Source organism: Callithrix jacchus, chromosome 4 (assembly GCF_049354715.1).
Source record: "Callithrix jacchus isolate 240 chromosome 4, calJac240_pri, whole genome shotgun sequence".
Lineage (NCBI taxonomy): Eukaryota > Metazoa > Chordata > Mammalia > Primates > Cebidae > Callithrix > Callithrix jacchus.
This window is the reverse complement of record NC_133505.1, coordinates 129,177,842-129,191,707: the sequence shown is the minus strand read 5'-3', so window position 1 is coordinate 129,191,707 and position 13,866 is coordinate 129,177,842. Positions and strand designations below refer to the sequence as shown.

Below are 13,866 nucleotides of genomic sequence, written 5' to 3'. Positions count from 1 at the left end.
TCCTTTTCTCTGATGTAGACACTAAGAATCAGAGATGAGAGATTTGGTCAAACCCTAAGAGTAAGTGACAAAGCTGGTAGATCTAACTCAAAAGCACCCTTGTAGTCCCTTATTGTATTGTCTTCAGGGGAACCCTTCCCACATCAATGATTTCAACAACAGATCCTGGAACTTTTGTCTTTGGAGATGAATTAGTTACCCACCCCCAACACCAACCCCTTGCCCTCCCACTTACGACCAACCAACTTAGTTATCAGAGGTATCTTATTATAATTTCAGGCACCCTTTCCTTTGACTCATCAAAAATGTTTCTTCTTTTAATTCCATCCACTCAATCTAGTTTTGCCTTCTCAATCACACAGATTTTTTTTTTTTTGACACGATATTTCTCATATAATTGAAGAAAGTAAGCACTTCATCTCTAGGACTTCCACAAAGTAAATCATCAGCCACTCCTGATAAAACACCCTTTGGGTCTCCTCACACTCCTCTAGTCAATTTTCTCTAGTTCAGAATTTCCATGCTAGTGATTCACAAAGAATCACTCTGGAGAATTGCCATGTCTTCAATTCTGATCCCCACAGCTCACAACAGTGCAGGGCACAGGGTAAATGGGGTAAACACTCAATGAACACTTGCTGAATGAAGAAATGAGAAAATGAGTTTGGCACACTGCAAACATTAATTCACAATTACTTTGATCACTAAGAATTAGTGCTAATCTGTTAATGACCACCTTCATTCTTTGTATATATTCCCTTTACTCTCCTTGACAAGAACGTCTGTGTGTTCTGCTCTTTTGTTTTTTGGTTGTTTTGTTTTCCATTTTTGCCTCCAGAACTCACTGCTTACAGTGTTTGGACAGTCTTCAGAAAGTGATAGTTTGTCTAGGATGAACATTAACAAGATTTATTCTTTTTTTTTTTTTTTAACAAGATATGGAGTTTCACTCTTGTTACCCAGGCTGGAGTGCAATGGCACGATCTCAGCTCACCGCAACCTCCGCCTCCTGAATTCAAGCAATTCTCCCGCCTCAGCCTCCTGACTAGCTGGGACTCAGGCGTGCGCCACCATGCCCACCTAATTTTTGTATTTTTAGTACAGAAGGGGTTTCATGATGTTGACCAGGATGGTCTTGATCTGTTGACCTCATGATCCACCCGCCTTGGCCTGCCAAAGTCCTGGGATTATAGGCGTGAGCTGCGGCACCCAGCTGGGGATTTATTCTTTATTTTTATGGTTATCCTTGTTTGATTTGGTTATTGTTGCTTAAAACAAGACGGCTAAGTTTCTCTTTTACCTTTATTACCCATGAGAAGAAGAAAAAATTTTACATAGTTTTTTTGTCTACCTAAGGGCCTTTATCTGGGGGTGACCAAAGAATATATCCACTAAATGTATATTTATGAACAAATAAAGATACATGTTTAAAAGTCTATGTTTATTTAGCAAGAGTATTAGAGCTAACATCTATACTGTAGTCTTTTTTTAGTTTCAGGCACTTCTAGACATGTCTCCTGAACCAGCAGGATTAATCTGCCTGGGATCATGAATACCTCAAAGTTCTTATGGCAAGGACAGTGATGATGGCTGTTAGCCAAACCCCAGGACCAAGACCTGCCTGGCAAAAAGCCACTTATTAATAGTCCTAGTCCTTGTGTAAGTGAGGGAAGAAACTCTTTAAGGTGAATGCATAAAGAGAGTTGAAGTACTAAACTCAATACAGGAACAATGGTCAGGGTTAGAAAACAACAGATGAATGGCTGAATGCAGAACTTCGAGAAATTTGAGCCCTGAAACAAAAGGGCAACACAGGCTGGGTAGCAGATTCCATGTCAGCTGAGAGACTGCTAGCAAGAGGGCATGAAGTAGAGTGAGTGTCCTCAGGAGGAATAGCAGTGAACAGGAGTCAATGCATTGGCCACAATCATGGATAGGGGCTGAATGTGAACAGAAAGTCTAGAAGGTTCATGGTCCCACTGGTTAGTCTTTTCCATGAGATATTTGGAGCTCAGAGTCTAGCAATTATGCTAACAGGGCCTGGGACAGAAAATTGCTATTTTGTTGGTGTTAGTATTAATTGATTGTGATAGTACAGGCTGTTATAACCTTCAATATTTTACCTAAATTAAAACTATAAAAAAGTATTGGTCATTACTTATTATACATTTTCCTTTCATACTTCCTCTGAGCTCCCAGCATTGAAAGAGCAGAGGTACTCTGGAAGGAGGCAAACAATCTTTCTTATATCATCAACTTTAATAAAACAGGAAACATCTCTCTTCAAATTGTATCATTATGTCACTCCTCTGCAATTTTCTACTGCATTATTCAAGACAGAAATGGAATTATTTCATTTTTATTAGAGATAACTTACTTTAACATGTTATTAAAATTCAGAAGGTTGCAAATAATTTCTACTGAAATAAAATGCATATGTGAGAATTATAAAACTGTCTAGTTGAAATCCTCAATTCTCTTGGATATTCTAAGCCAAATTTAATTGATTGTTTTAGGTGGAACAATTTACTTTTCCATATTATCACTGGTCTTTACTAGCACTAAGTCTTTATTTTTAACTAAGACATAGTATGTATTCTTCACACAGAAATTTCTGTGATGCTGTTTGCCTTCCGGAGTTAAAATGCCAAATTAGTACTATCCCAGAACAATTTCTGCTTCACTCAGCCTTCAAACAGTAATATATTAAAATGTTAGTCAGAACTTACTAATTTATTAATTCTGTTTCTCCACAAAAAAATCAAGAGAAACCAATTTCAAAACACTTATTATGTTCATGCTATTTGAGTCTCTTCTTTGTTTTATATGTAGAGAAGTTTTAATATATTTACAATCAAGTCTATCAATCTTCAATTATGATTTTTGCCTTTGACATCATTAGACAAGATTATAAAATTATTTGCCAATCTATTTTCCTCCAGTTATGTCTCTGTCTTTGTTCTGCTTTTATCAATCTGACATGTATTTGTATATTATATAAATAAAATTTCCAAATTTACCCTAACATGAACTAATTATTGCTGTTGTGCTTTTTGAATGGTTATTACTTTCTCCATCAACATAAAACGTGGTTTTTCTTATGCATTACTTTTACATGTGCTTTGATCTGTTTGGGGAATTGTCAAATTGATTTGGCTTCTCTAAGTTTCCATGTTAGTAAATAGTACCACACAGCTTTAATAATTGTAACTTTTTAATATGCTTTAATATTGGAAAATAGCAAGTTATATATATATATTTTATGTGCCTTTTCTAGACTGTCCATGCTTCCAGATGAATTTTAATAATCTTTTTGCCAAGCTCTCCTCCAAAACTTTTCAAGATTTTAAATGAAATTGTACTATCTTTATAAACTAATTTGAGGAAGCTAACATCTATACAACATCTATTATTCTCATCCAAGACTATAACATAAACTTTATTACGGCTTATTTTTCTTTCTGCATAACATACTTAACAGACAATTGTTTATCTGTGTTTCTCAATAAGTGTTATTTTCTTAAAGTCTTTCACATTTCTTTAATAGTTTATTCATAGCTTTGTGATACTTAATTGCTATTATGAGATTTTTTCATGTTTTTAATTTTTTGCTGCCATAGAAAAATGAACTGATTTTTACACATTTATCTTTTGTATAGTAACTTAAAGTTAATTACCATAATGGTTCTTCAGTTAGTTCTCTTGGGATTATAACTGGTCTTTACTAGAACTTCATCTTTATTTTTAACTAAGATATAGTATGTCTTAGTAAAATATGGATATTTTAAGAAAAAAAAGGTAGCCATTTTTCTAATTATTATAATCTTTGAGAGGCAGCATAATGTAATATTTATGATTAAAGACTCATGGGTCAAACCACATGAGTTTTAATTCAGCTCTGCTACTTATTAGCTGCATGACCTTGGCCATGTTACTTAGCATCTTTTGGCCTCAGATTCCTAATTTGTCAAATAGAATGATAGTAGTCCAAATCTCCTAGGGTTGGTGTAAGAATTAAATGAGTTAATATTTGTAAAGCATTTAGGACAGTTCCTAGCATATATGAGAAGAATTCAGAAAATATTTGTCATTTAAAACAAATAATTTAACCAATTCCATTGGTTAAAATTTGTTAAATGATATTAACTATAAGTGATGAAACTGGTCATGTAGTAAGCCACTAGGGTTTTTCTGCTTTCTTAAAATCACTTTTTTATATTTTAATGGTATCTCTCTATTCCTAAATCATTATACAACATGTATGTGTGTTTTCTTAAAAGAAAGATGGTTGCATTTTATCAAATGTCATTTGAAATCTATTTGGAAGTTAAAACACTGGTTTTATTCTTTGGTCTACGACTATGAAATCACTTTAATAAGTTTCCTGATGCTAAACCACATTCACATTCCTAGAATAAACACCATGTGTTGTATTACTCTATTTTGTTGATATCTACATTCCTTTAGCTAGTATTTCAATAAATTATTATCTTCTTTTTTGTGTTACTTTTATTAATTTTGTTTTTTGACTTTTATAGTATTGTGCTTCTTATTAAATAAATCAGAAAAATGTTTCCTCTTTCATAGGATTCATAGAGTATAGGGATAATTTGTTCCTTAAGACTGTATATTTTTAATAATTGATTATAAATAGCTGATGAAAAGAAGATACTTTAGTCATTTAAATGTAGTGTTTTAGCTCCTTCCAAACCTTTCTATTCAAGCTGGTCAAGGACATAGGCTTATGCATCTGACGAAATTAGGCTCAAGTCCTAACTTCACCACCCACTTGCTAAATGTGTGCATTTGGCAAGGTATGCTTGTATCACTGGAAATAACCATGCCTTCCTTACCTTCCTCATGAGTTACTGTGAGAATTAAATAAGATTATGCTTATAAATCATTATATATTCAGCCCACAATATAGACCAAATAATTATTTTATATTAGTTTTAATTTTCCTTAAGTACAAAATTAATTCATATTTATAATTCTACTTATTTTGTCCTAGTATGGAGAATCTAGTGGTTTACATAGAAATATAAATGGTTCTGATAAAATTATTTGTGTAAAATTACTTTATAATAAAAGTAGATATCAATTAAGACGTTATTTTTTTATTTTTAGACATAAATTTAAATGTTTACATCAAAGTAAAAATGTTCTGATGTGCCATGGAAATGAACCTATTGCCAATGTTTAAACAAAATCACAGAGGGTTAATAGGAAAGTTGTACACTGGTTTTACGAAGACCAAACAATGGGCCTAAACCAAATGTAATGTCTTCCACTCCTTCCTGCTCCTCTGGAATTGTGTTCTCATAGGAATCTGAGAGGCGGTGAAGAAATTCGGAGCCTTCCCTCAGGCTGCAGCTTACCTCTTGCTTCATCATCTAAGCTGCAGGGGAGAAGCAAGGTTCTCACTCTGGGTAGGCGAATGTAGCACTAAGGGATCGAGGTGCTCTCAAATAAAATTTCTACCAAGCTGATAACATGTATTTATTTATTTTTATTACACTTTTAAGTTCTGAGATAAATGAGCAGAATGTGCAGGTTTGTTACACAGGTATACCATGATGGTTTGCTGCACCCATCAACCAGTCATCTACATTAGGTATTTCTCCTAATGGTATCTCTCCCCTACACCCCCACTTCCTGACAGATCCCGGATGTATGATGATGGTCCCCTCTCTGCATCCATGTGTTCTCCTTGTTCAGCTCTCACTATGAGTGAGAACATGCAGTGTTTGGTTTTCTGTTTCTGTGTTACAAACTCGTAACATTTTTATGAAATACTAATAAGACTGCAATATGAATGTGGCCTCAATTTTCAAAGGCTGTACTACTGATGTAGGACAGTATGAATATATACAGATATCTGTCTTAGATAGATAGATAGATAGATAGATAGATAGATAGATAGATAATTGGACAGATATCTGTGTTATATATCACCAGCACACAAAAACCTGTCTCTCAAAAAAGTATTAACTTGAGGTGTATGTCTACCTATTAGTGTCATCAAGAACATTTAATTGTATGTACTGATTATAATTCTATTATATGGTCTCTGAGGAAAGTAGTAATGAGAAAAGCAGTCAGTTTGTAAGACCTGATAGGCAGTATGAATTTCTCTTCTGTTTTAAAGGCTATAAATTTCAAAACATTATTCTGATGGGTTAGCTGCCTCTACTAAGAACTATTTAAATAGGCACAGCTAAGAGTAGAAATGTCAAACCAAGCTCAGTCTCTACTAATCACTTATCCCTGGCAGATGCAAGTTGAAAATGTGTATCTGAAGGTCCCAGGATGTATTGTTTGCCATTAATTAGAAATTAACAGTAGATTATATCAACCTTATATTAAACTACATTGTCTTCTAAAAGGAGGATATCCCACCTTACATTTTGTATGCTGTCATCTGGCTTTACAGCAACAAAGATATTTTTAGAAACATCTTCAATATGTTATTCCATATGTTCCAAGATCAGTGGAAGAAAAATGTACTTACTTTTTCTTTTCTGTACCTGGGACAGGGTTTCTGGCTTCTCCCAGAGTTCTCTTGATTGGGTGTCTTTTCAGTATAGCACGACTCTGAAGGAAACAAAGTCAGGAAAAGATTTATTTAGACAAACATCTCTAGTTTCTTGTCTCTTGCAAAAAAGAACAAGTTGTTCCTTGGACAAAAATGTCTAATTTAAACCAAATGTCATTTGTTTTTAAAAAACATTCATTGTCTTTTATATTCCTTTTCCCATATTTTTTTTCAGTGTCTCTAGCTGATAGCAAGAGCAGGATAAATTTTCTTGAGTAAGCAGTTCCATACATCCAGATAAGTAAGTGATGTATTTCTTTTTGTTACTTTGTTCACCATTCAAACACATCAATAGTATTCCGAGCAGTCTTTCTTGTGTTTTGCTCTAAAACTGTGGAACATGAACAGAGACATTCTTACTAAATAGCAAAATCAACAAGAGAGCAATAAACATACATATTTTAGATTTTCACATTTCCACTGAAAAATAGATTCACTAGGTGATAGTCTTTCTCAAATGTGTAATTTAAAAAGCAACATATTCCTGCAACCATTCATCTTTGAATTTAAATATCAAGGAGCAAGGACATTGTTTTTCTCAATTGCAAGATACAGTGATTGCAATTTTTGGAGAGAAATGAATCCAATAAAATCCAGTCTATGCACAATGCCTCACCATGAAGGGGTAACCTAACATTTTGCTATGAATAGGTAGATAACCCACTTGCATATTTTTGCTGATCATATTCTTTTAGGTATTTGTATGTCAAAAGTCCCCAATTAAAAACTAGTTATTAGCTTTAAATAACTGGAAAACCTAGTTATTTTCATTTACATATCTACTTCTGATGGAGGCAGCCACAACTGATCACTGGGTTAACCAGGCACCCTTTCACTCAGGCAGTCTACACATTTGAGCAGACACATAGTAAATGCTTAGATGTTAAAAACGAAAGAGCCATGCTTCTTTCATTTTATGAAGATCATCTGTTTCTTTTTCTAAATGTGGGGTCAGTAATGTCTATATTACTCTGCTGATAGGTAGATAGACAGGACAGATATCTGAATACTAGTGTTATTCGGAACAGGGAAGAGTCTAGCTTTATATTATATATTCAAGGATCAATGTTGTCTGCTGTCTTCTCTTCCCTACTTCTTTCTAATAAACTATCAAATTCTATCTATTCTAGGTTTTAATGTTCTTCAATTCACTCTTCCTTCCAACTCCATTTGCACAGGCAAATCAAGTTCAACTCTTCCCAGCCATAGCTTCTTCTATCCTGCCCACTGTTCCAGGGTTATGACATCTCTTACTAATCTCCCTGGCCTGAGCCATTCCCCTTCCAATCCATCCTGCATACACCTTTCACACTGGGACAGTAACTGAACTTCAGATTTGTATAAAACCCAAGAACTATATATGGTGGAGATATTTCACTAGATTCTGAAATAAATTATCTTTTTTTCTAAATGTCAACAGCATTATGTTAGCCACTCGATGTTAGTTTTCAAACAATTTGATTACTCTTTTTTTCCTTCCCGCTTCTGGTGTCCTAAGGACATTGTAACATAAAGGCAGAAGCACTGACTTCAATTCTAGTTTCAACTCATCTATTTTTCAGCTGTTGATTTTGAGGAGTCATCTCCATTCTTGGAGGTAAATGACAGAGCCTTGCTCATCAAATGGCATAATAATATTAATCCTGCCCATCTCTACAGGTTGTCCTGAGATTTGAGGAAGATCACATACAATAAAATTCCAAATATATGGTTATTATGCTTTCTGAAGATCTGCAAAAGTATAAACTTGCTTTCTTTGTTTAACACTAAATACAGATTGGGACCCAAGAGGTATCTGTGATCACACTCTTAAGTCTTACAGCTTTCTTTTGGAAATGTGATGTTCTTGTTTGTTCTGGCTTTCAAAGAAAAAGAACACCAAAGGAATTATACTCTAATGTATTTGGATGTCAAAGACACTCTGAATCTAAAAGAGTGGGAAAAAGGAAAAGGAGCTCAAAACAGTGACAAATCTCAATTAACTGAACCTGCCATTTAAAAATTAACTCAACTGCCATATGTGGCACAGATATTAATGTCATCTTCTTCAAAACTTCGCTAATACCTCCAGACATTGCTGAACTCTAATAGAAAATATGTCCCTATTCTCTGTCCTTGTGTTGTAGGGTTTTACATGAAAGAAATGTAGAGTATGTGCAATAGGATGTTTGTTTTGTTTGCAAAGAGGAAATAAAAGATATCAACCAAATATCATTTAATATATAATTAGAACTGTGGCTTCAGCTCAATAAAGTTTTTATTTTAGACAAAAGCAACAAAAATGCAGTTGATCCATGTTTTTCTCTCTTTCAACACCTGAGTTCTCATGAGCATTACGTCCTGCTGGTTTCCAGGTAACTTTCATATGGGCTTTTGGATGAGCATTGTTTGCAAATACTTTTGCATGATACTGATTATCTGACTTAACCTCATTACTGTTTTAGATCACTGAATAATTAACCAAATAGGGTACTGAGGATCATAAACAGAAAAGAAACAGATATACCATATCTGTGCAGTATCAATTTCATCAGGCGAATGGACTAAAAATGGTAATTTTAATAGTACTTGTTTTTTTAAAATTATAGTTTAAAGCATAAAATTTATCATCTTAATCATATTTAAGCCTATAGTTCAGTATTATTCATCATATTCATGCTGTTATACAACCAATTTCCAGAACTTTTTTCTCTTGCAAAACTGAAACTTCATACCCATTAAACTACCACCTCCATTCCTCTCTCCAAAACTCCTGAAAATCACCATTATACTGTCTGTTTTTATAAATTTTACTACTCTAGATATGTTTATAAGTGGAAGCATATAGTAATTGACTTTTTGTGACTAGCGTATTTCGGTTAGCATAATGTTCTAAAAGTTTATCTCTGTGGCAACATGTGTCAGAATTACCTTCCTTTTCCAGGCTGAATAAAGCCTTAAATAAAAATATCCCAATGTATTTACTACATTTTATTTAAGTATTCATCCATCAATGGACATTTGAGTTGCTTTTACCTTTCAGATATTGTAAATAATGCCACTATTAACATGGGTGTACCAATATCTCCTCAAGACCCTGCTTTCAAATCTTCTGGATATATACCCAGAAGTGGAATTGCTGGGTCATATGGTAATAGTATTTCTTTTTAACATAATTTTTACAATAGCTTTAGATTTACAAAAAAATAGAAGATAGTACAGAAAGTTCCTATAGTGTTCCATACCCAGTTTTCCCGATTAGTATCTTACACTAGTATTACATTTATTAGAATTAATGAACTAATATTGATATGCTATCATCAACTAAATCCCATACTTCATGTCTCTTTAGTTTTATCCAATGCCCTTATGGTATCTCAGAGTGTCATTCAGGATACTATATTACATTTAGTCATCATGTTTCCTCTTTGCTGTATCATTTCCTTAGCCTCTCCTTGTTATTAATGACCTTAATAGTTTGACAGGTATTTTGTAGAATGTCCTTCAGTTGGGATTTGCCTGATGTTTTCCTCATGATTAGACTGTGGCTATTGGATTTTTGGAGGAAGATCACAGAGGAAAAGCGCCATTTTCATCACATCATAGCAAGAGGATATAATATCAATATGTAATCACTACTGATGTTGACCTTGCTGAGACAGTGTTTGTCAGGTTTCTTCACTGGAAAGTTAGTTTGCATCCTGCTGCTTTCCACTGTATTTTTGGGAAAGAAGTCATTATGTGTAGCCCCTGATTAAGAAGAAACAAGTTATTTTCTACCTCCTTAAGGATGTTGTATCTATATAAATTATTTGGAATTCTTCTGCATAAGAGATTTATCTCTTCTTCTCATTTATTTGTGTATTCAATTATTTATTCATAATGATATAAACTTATGGTGGATATTATATTTTATACTTTGGATTATAATCCAATCGTACTTTATTATGCTCTTCAAATTGTTCCAGATTGGGTCATCATTAGCTCTTTCGGTTGGCTCCTGTATTACTTTCCTATTAATGCAATATATATTGCATTATGTATCATCTCTCTATATTTCAGCCTTGACATATAGCATATAGCTCTATCTAAGTAATACACCTGAGAAAAGGTTTATTCAAGTACAATGAAAGATGGACAGTATTATGAAGCAGGTGTGCCACCAGATTCCCTTTCAGGACTGAATCATTCATTTCCCCAGCTGAGTATTGGTGGGTGATGGTCCTCAACTGAGACCTTCCAATTATAAGTTACTGCAGGGCATAAAGAACCAGCCCTGAGCCCTCATTTGAACTGACTCTGAGGGCTCAACCCAGCTGCTGAGTTCCCCATGGAATCAGCTTTCGCCTCTACCCAGGAATGATCTGTATACACAAACAACAATAGGTAGCCTCAAGTAAGGGAGATAAGGTGAAAATCAGTATACTGAACACAGCAGCTGGAAAGAAATCGGTTAAAGAGAGGAGGGAATTTAAATTGTGAAAAATGTAGTAAGTCAGGTCAGGCTAGGTTATAAGGAATCCTGAAAGCCAGGCAAAAGGTTTAAGATTGAATTACTAAGCAATACATCTAACTGGGGGCACAGTCCAATAAAGTATGACGTAGCTGTAGGAAGAAATAGTATTGAGCTATAAGAAATAAGAAATTGTAGCTAACATTTAGACTAGCTATTAATGCACAGGGCATACTTTGTATGCACCATGTCATTAAATCTTCATTACAACTATTAAGATCTCCATTTAGCAAATGACAAAACTGAAGCTCAAAAATATTCAGTAACTTATCCAAGATCGCACAGCTAAGAAGCCCATTGGAGACATTCAGACTTTGCTCTATATTAACTCTTAAAGTAATGCTATTCAACTCATTCAACTCACCAAGTCTTAAAGAATATGTAATCATAAGACATGAATATGTTTCATAAATGTTAAATGAAAGAACTGGATACACTTGCTATACAATAGAATCATATTTTTGTTTTTTAAAAGTATATATGTTAATCCCATATATAACAAAATAAGAATGTTTTCTGTAAGATGATACACAATTAAAATCTTGTATAATTTTAATTAATTTATTTTCTGAATTTTATGTTTTATAAGTTAAATCACGTGCTTTTCTGGTCAGAAAGAAATTAAAGGTATTTTATAAAAAGAACATCACACACTGGTGCCTGTTGGGGGTGTGGAGGGTGGGTTAGGGGAGAGATAGCAGGGGGTGGGGGGATTGGGGAGGGATAACCATAGGAGAAATACCAAACGTAGATGATGGGGTGATGGGTGGAGCAAACCACCATGGCATATGTATACCTATGTCACAATCCTGCACAATCTGCACATGTACCCCAGAACTTTAAGTATAATAAAATAAATAAATAAATAAATAAAATGAAGTTTTCTGTATCAGTAAATGATGAATCATCATGAAAGTGTCTATGCTATGTCAAGAAAGGATTTAGAACAATTGTCTGCAAGACGGAAGAAAAATGAATGAAGAGCATTTAGGGTAATAAGCCAAGTGCTTTATTTTGTGACTAAGAGTTGACAATTGTGAAAGTTGTCAGAAGAATTTATGCTAGAGTTGATTGTATTTGGGTAGGGAGAAAATATAGTCATATATACCACAGGATTTATTTGTAAACAGAACATCCACAAAAGGAATAGTTGGCAAGAAAAGTTGGAAGGAACATAATGAGTTCAAATTAAGACATTCAGGTATTCAGTGAGTGTTATTCAACCAAGAAGAGCTTATCCAATAGGCAGATGGGAAACAATATTAATAGTAAATACAATCAACTGATCGAATCCAGGGGAGTAAATCAGAGAATAAGTTATTAAGTGATACATTTGAACTCATGCATTTAAACAAGCAAAAAAAAAGTGTAGAAATTAATTAATAGAGAACAGCAGAGTGCTAGAACTAAAATCCACAGAAGTTAAAATTTGCTGAGATAAATCTTAATCAGAGTTTAGAAACTTTAAATTTTCCTTTGAATTGTATAGGTGCTATCAGGTAAAGAAAAACAACTCTCAATGTGATATAATTTTTTATTTGAAAGTTATCATCCCATATTAAGAAGTATCTTTAAGTATGTTTATTCATTCATTCATATATTAAAAAACAATATTTACTGAGTGCTTCCTTTGCATGAGAACTTGTACAAGAATGATACAATGTGCTTGTTTGGATCCCTCGGCCATTTAGGGCTAGCAATAAATAGGGAAAGATGAACACAAATAGGCCACACACAAAACATTCTGCTTCATCTGCCTAGAATGCACATTTCCTTTTGCTCTTCCTAGCAGGATGTGGGCCATCCTTAATGGCCCAACTCAAATGCTGCCTCTTCTGTGAAGCTTTAGGAATTGTTCCAGATTGGTATTAATCATAATCTTTGCCCCTAAATCATTCTTTTCATGACTCACTGATGCTTTCTGTTATAGCTGTGTGTGATAGTCTTCCCCAAACCCTGTGAACATCTTGAATGGGAATGTTTTATTCAACTATCTGCAGGATTTAGTGCAGATAGTTGGTATTCAATAAGAGATTATTGAATATTTACTCATATCAGCAAAAGGCAATATGAGTACAGGACTTAGTACAATATACTGTAGGTATTCAATAAGTGATTATTGAATTGAAATTTATAAATCTTTATTCATATTAGCAAAAGGTATATATAACATTAAAGAATACTTGCAAATGTGTTTACACTCACTTTTGCTCCATAAAGTTCAAAAAGGATGAATTTATATAGTTGTGAAAGTATGAAACACTCAAGGATATTCATTAAGTGTTCAAAACAAAATGAGCATTATTCTATTCAACCTTGCTTATCTACTTACTACTAATTTTTCTTTCATTGACCTCGAATCTATCTATCTGTCTGTCTATCTATCTATCTATCTCTCTATCTATATTTTGCAATAGGGTCACACTCTGCCACCCAGGCTAAAGTGCAGTGATACAATCCTGGCTCACTGCAGGCTTGACCTTCTGGGCTCAAGTAATCTTCTATATCAGCCTCCTGAGTAGTTAGAACTACAAGTGCGTACCACCATACCTGGCTAATTTTCTTATTTTTTGTAGAGATGGAGTTTTTTCATGTTGCTGGTCTCAAACTCCTGGGCTCAATCTAAGCACCTGCCTATGCCTCCCAAAGTGTTGGGATTACAGGAGTGAGCCACTAAAGCTGGCCAATCTAATCTGTATTTTTTTTTCACTATTATATATGCTTTATTTCTACAACTGTGACAGTTTTTAAACTAACCTTGGCAATTGCTACATTTTCA

General features: G+C 34.0%; 1 protein-coding gene across 22 annotated transcripts in view; it reads right to left on the bottom strand.

The window, feature by feature from the left end:
* PKIB (cAMP-dependent protein kinase inhibitor beta) overlaps positions 1 to 13,866 on the bottom strand; it is a 275,134-nt gene that overhangs the window by 87,609 nt on the left and 173,659 nt on the right. For 21 of the 22 annotated variants that reach the window (XR_013534519.1, XR_013534520.1, XM_078370008.1 and 18 more), the window contains one exon: positions 6,512 to 6,594. Coding sequence is in view for 3 of the 22 variants with exons in the window: in XM_078370008.1 (XP_078226134.1) it covers positions 6,512 to 6,594 (83 nt within the window). In the remaining 19 variants the exon portion in view is untranslated. Of the gene's footprint in view, positions 1 to 1,220; positions 5,399 to 6,511; positions 6,595 to 13,866 lie in introns of those variants that run through there. The other variant, XM_078370009.1, reaches the window with a different exon arrangement.